We start from the raw sequence: 10,152 nt of genomic DNA on the forward strand, positions 1-10,152 counted from the left end.
AGACAGAAGGACAAGTTCATTTAGATGAGGTGAAAAACTAAATGTGCACAATTGCTGGTTTTCCAATTATGGAGATATTTTAATAACTCAATGTATATTTATAATGAGTAAAAATGAGGTTTTACCATTTAAATTACAATGAACCAACTAACCTCTTATTTAATAATTTAGAATATTACATTTGAACTAATTTCGGGGGGGGGGACAGGCACAAGGTGGACAACCGGTTAGCACATCTGCCTCACAATTCTCAGGGTACTCCGATTTCCTGCCACATCCCAAAAACATGCACAATAGGTTAATTAAGACCTAATTGCCCGTAGGTGTGAATGTTTGTTCATTTATGTGCCCTGCGATTGGCTGGTGACCAGTTCAGGGTGTACCCCGCCTCCTGCCCGAAGTCAGCTGGGATAGGCTCCACCCCGCCCGCGACCCTAGTGAGGATAAGCACTACGGAAAATGGATGGATGAAAGCTGCTAAACTAATACAATACAGGGGTCTTGACTATCCAATAAGCAGCAGCAGTTGGTGTTTAAAAACCCACACTTCATTAGGTACAAGTCTTGACTTCAAAAGCTTCGAGTAATTTAACGTTTTTCTTCAAATATACATCGCTCATAAAACTGCGCATTTAAAACAGGTGCAAGTCTCATGATTGTCCATTAGGTGTCGTAATGCCGTCGTTTTCTCCCCCCAAGCTTGTGCACTGCTCTTTTTGAAGAGAACGATTGCAATTAAGACATCAAAAGTAAACGTTACAGCCATCGAAGTAGTAGTCATCTACAACCCATTCCCATTTTAATGTAGGGATGCGATACCTTCAAGGGGGACGCCAAATGATGAAAAAAGCAAGTATTATCGGTTTGAATTTTAATCTCCTGAAAGGGAACATTTCCATTTTGAAACTTAAATTTTCACAAACATCAAGCATCTGTTTAAAAAAAAAAAATGTTTACAATGCAGTCAGCATCAAGCAGACTAAAGCTCACCTAACACACACAAGCGTCACCAGCAAATAAAAGCAGACGGATATCAAAATAACAATGGAAGAGGACAAACTTGCTCAGAATAAATTTTACAAGTGTTAAAATAATCAGATTTTCATCTCCAATGACAGACAACAGGTGAAGAACTCAAAGCTTTTATTTTGCCACAAGACTAAATTATGTCAATTGTCCATATTATCCCTTCACACGCTCAGCTTGTGTGAACAAAAATGTACTTTATAATGAAACAGAGAGAAACAGACAACCTGTCATTAGAATGGAGGAGACAGGTTTTCCAAGATGTCATTGATTTGGGGCACACTAAACATGGGAAGGTCCAAGGTTCCTCACGGGCAGGATGAAGATGATCCATTTCTGAATTTAAGGCATTCGTGTAGAAATTCCATTTTGGGCTCTCCCGCGGTCTTCAACTCCCCCCGTGAGTGACTCCTGGTTGCGGTGTTCCTTGTCCGCGGGCCCCTATACATGTGAATTAAAGCGTTGGCATTTCAATTAATGGACCGGGGAAAAGAAGTCACCGTGAAGAGTGCATCATTACCTAGTCAAATTCTCCTTTTATTTCAGTTTCAATTCACAAAACATAGGGGGGACCCTCATTCAAAACTCAAACTTTCAATTGGACAAACATTTGTCATGTCAGCACACTTCCAAACTCTCAAACAGCAGCAGTCTAATTTCCACACATGGAGGGTGCTAGGTAACACAGAGAAAAGAAAAGAAAAGCACACAGACACACAATTCACATTGAATTGGACATCAAGAGGAAAGCTTTGGAAGGATACAAATAGTCTTAGCGTTTTCACCGTGTTCTAAAACAACTACTTGGGCTGGGAAATGATGTCCTCGGGATGACACACGCACACTCGCACAAAGCCACAGCGTCTTCCAACTCTCGCAGGCATTTGTCCCGTCCCAAAAAGAAAAAAAAAGCCAACAAAAACCAAGCAGTCTCTGCTCACTCGTGCTTTCGTTCATGTTGCACTCGTTCGCTCGCTCCACACCAAATCCCACTCATCGATCTCAGACATGTAGTCCACGACAAAGGGAGAGGAATTAGAAGGTGACACCCACCGTGGAGCACAGTAAATGCAGAGTGAAGCTTGTGTGGTGCTGATGGCAAAGCGTTTACACGTGATACTGAGATCTGTAGAACATTGCTGCCAGTGAGGCGCTTCCTCCCGGGAGCGAGCGAAACAGTTGGTTAACTGTAGGAGAGATGGTTGGCAAGGCGTTTCCATCAGATCAGGTCAGAAGGGGGGGGGGGGGGGGGGAAATGAAATAGAAATGCACTGCATACACAACACAACGATCTCAAGCCCACTGAGATGAACTGGCGGTCTGGTGGTACTCACGCACGTTTACAAACAACGCTGCATGCACGTCACTTTCTGAAAAGCAGCTAACTAAACCCACTCATGACTACTGTCACACATATTTCAACTTCCTTGTTAACAGAAAAAAAGGCAGTGTTTTTTTGGTGTGTGTTTTTTAAATTATTATTATTTTTTTAATAGTACTTACCAGATTAGCCTAGACCAGGGCTGGGGAACTTGGACATTTGTGTAGTCTCCGAGGGCCACGCTAAACTGATGAAAACATCCAACTAATGCTTTGGACTTTTTCGAACACTTAACTTAACACTTAACTAATTTAACAGTGGGACCCCGAGCCCTGGCCGAGGATCTCAACTGAACTGCCGCCTACTTATCTACATGCCCCAGTTGGAAGACTTGGTCTCCATGGAGGCGCCAAAGCCCGAGCTGAAGCCGCTGCCAGAGGCCGAGTTAGTGCCCGCGGGCCAGCCCAGACTGGCCGTGGTGGGGCTGCTGTAACTGGTGCTGGTGGAGCTGTACGTCTGATCCCGGGTGGTGGCGGCCGTGCCCCCCGTCGCCGTGGTCATCCCCTGCTGGTTGGCCAGCATGCCCATCATGCCCCAGCTGCTCTGCAGCGCCGCCTGGGCGGCCGCCACCATTGCCGGGTTGAGGCCCAGGGCGCTAAAGTTGACCCCGCCCTTCCCCCCCCCGCCCGTGCCCAGCCCGCCGCGACTAGTGCCGTACGCCTGACCGAAGCCACCCGCCCCAAAGCGCCCTCTCTCCATCATTTGCCTACTATTGTTGTGTTTGGGCTCGGCGTTGGAGATGTGCACACTGACGCCCTTGATGATCAGGTCCTCTCCGCACAGGGCCTGGGCCACCTGAGGACAGTAAATCAGGTCACGGCCGGCTTTCGGAAAAAGCTAACTCGGGCGGGACGGTCGGAAGGTTATACCTGGTCGTCGGCGAATGTGACGAATGCGAACGCCCGGAAGGGTTTTGGGATGAAGACGTCTGTGACTTCTCCGTACTGCATGAAGTACTGTCGCAGCTCATCGGGGGTCATGTCCTCCGTGCAGCGGCCCACGAAGATTTTGCGACTCCGCATGGGCTCATCGGGGAATGCCTGACCAGGAAAATCCACAAACGCTACATCAATCATGTGCTCCAATCGCATACACAATGTAAATACCGTTCTGTCCATTCATGCAACATGGACACGTGTCTATTCCCACACTTGTACACAATGTAAACAACCATGTGCCCATACACATACAGTAGGTGGAAAAAGTATGTGAACCTTTTACAATTTCTTACACTTATGCATAAATTGGTCATACAGTTCTTAGGGGGAACGCACAGCACCATGTGTGGAGGAAAACAATGGCACAGCACACAAACATTGAAACCTTATTTCAAATGTGAAGCACAGTCAAGGAAGCATCATGGTATGGGCGTGCTTTCTGAGGCCACCTGTCCAACAGTTGACGCTCAAAAGGATAGGCGGCGCAAAAGGGCAATGATCCAAAACAAAGACGTCAATCAACAACCATGGCTTCAGAAGAAAAAAAGGTGTTTTGGCGTGGCCGAGTCAAAGTCCTGACCTCGACCCAATTGAGATGCTGTGGTCTGACCTCAAGAGTTATTCACACCAGACAGCCCAGGAATCTTGCTGAACTGCTACAGCTTTGTCAAGAGGAACGGTCCAAAATTCATCCTAATTGTTGTGCACATCTGAGCTGCGACTACAGGAAACGTTTGAGGTTATTACTGCCAAATGAAACAACCAGTTATTAAATCCAAGGGTTCACTTTTTAATCCTTGTCCTGTGAATGTTGACATATTATGCTCTATAAAAATATGGAAAACAATAGTTTGCATGGTATTAGTTTAACCAGACCATTTATTCTCGTGATTTAGAGGTATGATACATGCGGAAATTTATGAAATTCCAAAGGGTTCACATACTTTTCCCCGCCACTGTGTACACAAGGTAAACACCTGTCCGTCCACTTAATTACAATATGATCACATCTGATCATTCTCAAGCACAATCTAAACAACTACCCGTCATTTCACAGAGATACGGCACGAAAACACCTGCCTGGGCATTCAAATACACTGGCTGATCGGATGATAACTGTGTCCATTCACATTACATCCAGACAATCGGTGTAAAAGTTACTATTGTTAGTGCTTTCTTTTAAGTGTTACACCAAATCAAGTAAAGATACCTTTGAGTTGGGGAGCTTGCAGTCGCACCATCGTCCGTCTATCATGTGTCTCTGAGAAATCACTTTAACCTGGGTTTCATATTCAGTGAAGCGTACAAAGCCAAATCCTTTGGAGTTGCCTGTGTTTGCATCCCTCTTGATCTGGGGGGGGGGAAACAATTGCTGATTGGTAATGATTTGTTTCAACCAGAATTCACAATCTGCCAAAATAATAGTACATTACAGAGCAAAGGTCTTGGGGTGCCCACTTGTTTGTCACTTAAAATTGGGGAATGGCATATTTAGGTGTGTCTGTTAGCAGGCGACTGACTTCCTGGTTTGTGGAGGATAACAACCATAAGATAGGGGCCATTGTGATGCTAAGGGGTGGACCGTTACAATATTGCCATAATGACTCCAATGGTAAAAACACATTCCTATGTCCGCTCCTTTTGCCAAAATTTAAATGTGCTCTTCCTTGGACCACAGCCTGGAAATGGGTTACTACAGTGGACCCTCCCATATTTGCAGTTTGGCACCAGAGGATACCAGACATGCAAACACCAAAGGCATGAAAAAGGTGACCCCAAAAAACATTTTATGGAGGGGTCTGGGGGGATCCCCAGAGCCCCCGCAGATAATTTATTTGATTTTAACATAAATTAAGAAATCTGGAAGACTCGTAAAGAGTACAATAAGGCCAAAAAAAAAAAAGAAAAAGAAAAAAGAAAAGTATTCACACAGAAAACCTTATTTACACCGCTCAAGTACATATTGATGTACAAATGTAAGATTAAAATAAAATTTGCCTCATTTCTTTGCTTTTTTGTTCTGGCCTCCAACTTGAGCCAGTCCCATCTCCACCTGCACTTGATGGCTGCTTCAAGCTGTGCCACGTGAATAGCATGCTTCTCTTTAAGCACTCTCATTCTGGAAAATAATTGACTAAAATCATCGTCTGTTTCACTTCATTTTTCACTATTACCAACTTCAAAGGCTAATCCCAAATGTATCCTCCAGGAAAATATGAATTACAATATTTTTCTGTTTTTATTGGCCATTTCTGAATTTGAAGTTAGTTCATTCTGTGTTGCGACATAATCCTTAACAGCGCTCCGTCGCTTAATACATTTAATATTAACATCAGTAAAATAATTTGATAATTGTAGCCACGTTTCCTAATTAATGCAAAATGTACTAGCGGATCAGCTCGTTGCCGATGTTACATGTGCTTCGCGGTTCCACTTGGGACCACAACCAGGGCCCCGACCCAAAGCACCTCGACGCAAAAATACAAAAGACCAGCGCAACAAATACGACACTGGCTGATCTGATGAGCAAAAATGATCTGATGAGCTTAAAAGTTAAGAGTAGCAATAGAGGATGTCCGCTCCAGAGGTGGGTAGAGTAGCCAAAGATTGTCCTCAAGTAAGAGTACTGTTACTTGACAATAATGTGACTCAAGTAAAAGTAAATAGTCCTCCAAAAATTTACTTAAGAGTAAAAATTACACACTGAAATTAGTACTCAAGTACTGAGTAAATATGTTGCTGTGTGTGTATGCACAGTCAAAACTACAACAAAAAAAACATCGGCAATTTACTGCACAGTGTTTTCTCAAGTTATAAGTGATCTGAAATATCCACGTTTGGGCAGACTGTGCCAGACAAATACTAGAATACATGAAAGCTGTTTTTGTTCGTCTAAATGTAAACGAGTAGCACACCGTTGCCTTCAGGGTAACGACAACCTTCCCAACATGGCTGCCACGTACGCCCGACAATCAGCGGGGCAGGCTTACCTAGTGTGACTACCTATGTCCGGGAAGCCTAATGGAAGATGTTGTGTGAGGTCATGTGACTTTGTGTCGTTTGATCGGTGAACTAGACTTAAATGTCACTAGCGCTTAAATTGGATGACGCAAACAGTGCCCAATACGGGAGTCGAAGTCGTAGTCTTGCGCACGAAATAATTGATAAATAAGCAATACTTGATAAATAAAAGTAACGAGCGACTTTTAGATCATCGTAACGGAGTAAAAGTACCGTGACTTATAAACAGCAGAAGCGGGGGAAGTTTTTTTCTGGTCTCGTCAACTCCTGTGACTCCGAGCGCACAGGCGGAACCTCAGGCCGCATATTAGTCCGCCGCGGAGTAATATTCACAATTACATCTGTGTGTTGATGTTGGGTAGTGTGGAATGGCTCTAGCGGCCCACGTTCAAAGAGTACAAAATAGCCTCTGACTTCAGTGACGGCGACGCCCCCACCAGGAAAAACTCTTCAGATCTATACAATTTACTGTAAGTTTGTGTTCAAAAATGGCGAATTTCACCGAAAGGAGACTGATTTGCACGTATGGGATACACCTATGCCGATTTTTTATTTTTATTTATATTTTTTTATTTTCTTTTTGTTGTGTCTTTTGTTTAGGGGCAAAGCATCTTGACACCACCAAATACTAGTAGTGAATTAAGACTTTTGCACAGCGCTGTATGTACTGCATAAAATAGGAAGGGCTCCACTACCTGTACCATGATGACCTCACCAAAGGTGGTGAAATAATCTTTCAGGTCTTGTTCTGTGGTTTTCCAGGGCAGACCAAGGACAATAAGGTCTGACGTCTTCTGATAACCCCTTTTGACTTTCACAGCTGAGGCAGCGTCGATTTCCTCCATCTTTCTTTTGTTATCTGCAGAAGATATGTCACTTTGAGGATGGCGAAAAAAAAATAAAACAAAATTCTGCTTGGTGGACCCATAAATCACATTACATTGTCATTACATTAGGCAAACCTGCAATATACAGTACATGACGTGTATTACCAATTTTGCCTCGGCGATAACCCTCCATTCAATGTGTTTGTTGTAGCTGTCAGAGGTATTAATGTAGCTGTCAGAGGTATTAATGTAACAAAATGTACTGTTTGCAGTGGTTGTGTGGTGTGGAGCAGTAAATATATTTGTATTCAGTAGGCCACTGGACCATATAAAGTTCTGACATAACATGAGTGTAAGGGACTTTCCCCAAAGAGATCAGTACCAATGTAAGTGAAATTTTGTGGCTGTATTTTGTGCAACTGTCACATTTAGCTTTTACCATATTTATTTTTGCACGTGCAGTTGTAATGTCCATCCTCAGTTTCTTAATCAGGTGTTCTGAAAGGCACTCTGAACATTTCAGCATGGTTAGTTATGTTTCAAACTATGCTATGTTGTCAAAGGCTATTTTTGAATAATATGTTTTTATTATTACTACGATTGACTGGCGACCAGTTCAGGGTGTACCCCGCCTCTCGGGTATAATTTGCTAATAAATTCTTTAAAAATCAGATTGTGATTTTCTGGATTCCCCCCCCCCCTCGTTTTGTCTCTCATGGGTAAGGTATACCTATGATGAAAATGACAGGCCTCTCTCCTTTTGTAAGTGGGAGAACTTGCGCAATTGGTGGGTGACTAAATACTTTTTTGCCCCACTGTAGACACCTTACTACAGGTGCACTGATGCTGTGGCTGTATATCGACCAGTGATTCCCAACCACTGTGCTGCAGCACAGTGTGTCATGGGGGATCCTTAGGTGTGCCGTGAAAATGTATCCAGTTTTACTTGGTCCGAAAAGTATTCACTACAAATATTGTATCTTTGCTCATCTATGGCAGTGATGTATAGTGAAAGGCAGAACAATTAAATGCTCTTCCACTGGATGGCAGAAGATACAATTAACCGAGTATACTATCCCCCTGTAACCTGTTACCATCGGTATTATATATTAATATATTTATTAATAGGAATAGGATAGGAACTGAGAAATCTGCTAGTAATTGACACACACTCACAGAGATTTGCAATTGCTTAAAAATACTCCAAGATGACAGTAAAGCCCTTTTTTTGTATTCCATTAAACAAGGCTAGGCAAGGCTAAATGAAGCTCCTCCCACATATATGAATCTAGTAGATATGACACACCCCTTTTGAGCTCCACGCTTACGGCTACTCTAAAGGGTAATAGTCGTCAGCGGCTTCCATGTGTGTGGAGAGAAAGAAAACCAAACGACCAAGGATGCCGGAACATTGCGCTCCATAATGCAGTGTATAATGCCGGACAATTACGACAAGAGAAGTGGGAGTAACCCTTCAGGGGTAAAAATATATTTTTGGGGGGGGGGGGTTACGCAAATATGTATCGATAACACGCGCTTTGCCTTTGACGAAAAAGTAAACTGTGAAAATCGGTTGAGAACAGAGCACGGTACGGCTTAATTTCAATGTCCATTGCCTGTGATGGGAACATCAACCTCCCAAGTATGGCCACTATGTAGGCACGTCGGTTAGCCGGGCAGCTAACGCGTGCAGGCGTATCTCGTCTTTATCTATAGATCCTCCTCTCGGGTCAACATAGTTACTTGGCAGCAAAGCAATATTTTTACATTAGTCATGGCTTTGGCCTGAGCACAAAGACAGCAATAATACTTACCTCTAGCAAATAAATTAAGATAAAACCTGTTTACTCATCAGATTAGAGGTTAAATACGTTGTTTTACATGACCATTACCCAAATAGGTTAGGGTCTGTATGTGAATGAGAGCAGCAAATAGGTTAGTTTTTCAGGAAATGGCTTGAAAATTGCCATTTATTGTTTTTAAATGAAAGCCAACACTCTTTCTTAAATAATTGCAGTGGCCTTACCTTTGGGGTAGTTGACCACGTAGACCAGGTTTCCCCAGTCGCTCTCTGGCGCATGCAGGACGCCCTCCACAAGCCGGACTCCGCGCATGCACTGGGACTCGGGGTTTCTGTAGCGGAGCCCGCACGCCCCTGGAAACTGGGCCGCCACCGACGAAAGCAGAACGGTGCCGTCGTCTTCCGATGGAATCTCCATCGGCTCCTCGCTCTCATCCTCGGCCACCCGAACGTACAACTCGGACATGTTCTCTGAAAGGCCGGTAGCCAGCTTGAAGCCTCTGGGTGCTACCTCACTACGAGGGAGCTACACACGCAACTCTTATTTGCTCCCCCTGAAGCAAATTGAAATGCAAAAATTCCGAAACGCCAACACCCTTACGAGTGTGAATGCTCGAACGTTTGATTTTATTGCGGTGGGGGGTGCACGAAAGGCGTCACTTAGCTCCTTTGTCGACGGCAAACAAGTTAGCTAGCTAGCTAGCTAGCAAACGGAAGAGCGTTTGAGAAATGAATGAGCATCCACTTTCGCTGTGGACTCGCAGTTAACAAATACAAACGCCGTCTTCTTACCTACGGTCTTACGGCCGAATGGTTGTGCGAAAGGTACAAGTAAAATTTCGAAATACGACGGTGAAATGGAAAGTCCGAGCTGTGCTACGCACAACGCACGCAATTAGCAACGACACGCGCCAGCGGCTACCTCCAGTTAGCTAACAAAATGGCTGCTCACATTCAGGACTGACGTCATCCCAATGAGAACGCTGGAATTTTACAGGGGTAACATAGATTTGTATTTGTAAATTCCGCCTTATGGGTTAATATGTGTGGCGGCGGCGACGCCATATTAGATGTGGCAAATTCGACGATCCCTCTTTTTTTTTTCCAACTGCTTGAAGATGTACCCATCGTTTTTGCACTCAAAGTGAGCTCTCATGG

General features: G+C 44.0%; 1 protein-coding gene across 3 annotated transcripts; it reads right to left on the minus strand.

The window, feature by feature from the left end:
• Positions 1-854: 854 nt before the first annotated feature.
• Positions 855-9,947, minus strand: tardbpa (TAR DNA binding protein a). Of its 3 annotated transcripts, XR_009768891.1 has the most exons (7): positions 9,220-9,942; positions 7,062-7,225; positions 4,556-4,696; positions 3,277-3,447; positions 3,118-3,202; positions 2,080-2,213; positions 855-1,467 (listed from the first exon to the last, which is right to left on the minus strand). XR_009768891.1 is itself a non-coding variant. In XM_061681457.1 (5 exons), exons 1-5 carry the CDS (start codon positions 9,458-9,460, stop codon positions 2,717-2,719), a joined length of 1,203 nt encoding a protein of 400 aa, XP_061537441.1. In that variant the 5' UTR covers positions 9,461-9,946; the 3' UTR covers positions 2,120-2,716. The 3 variants fall into 3 exon arrangements, 2 of the variants coding, with proteins under 2 accessions (XP_061537441.1, XP_061537449.1); XM_061681457.1 differs by lacking the exon at positions 855-1,467 and having other exon boundaries at positions 2,120-3,202; positions 9,220-9,946; XM_061681465.1 differs by lacking the exons at positions 855-1,467; positions 4,556-4,696 and having other exon boundaries at positions 2,120-3,202; positions 9,220-9,947.
• Positions 9,948-10,152: the final 205 nt, after the last annotated feature.

This window comes from Phycodurus eques, chromosome 1, assembly GCF_024500275.1.
Source record: "Phycodurus eques isolate BA_2022a chromosome 1, UOR_Pequ_1.1, whole genome shotgun sequence".
In the NCBI taxonomy this organism is placed as follows: domain Eukaryota; kingdom Metazoa; phylum Chordata; class Actinopteri; order Syngnathiformes; family Syngnathidae; genus Phycodurus; species Phycodurus eques.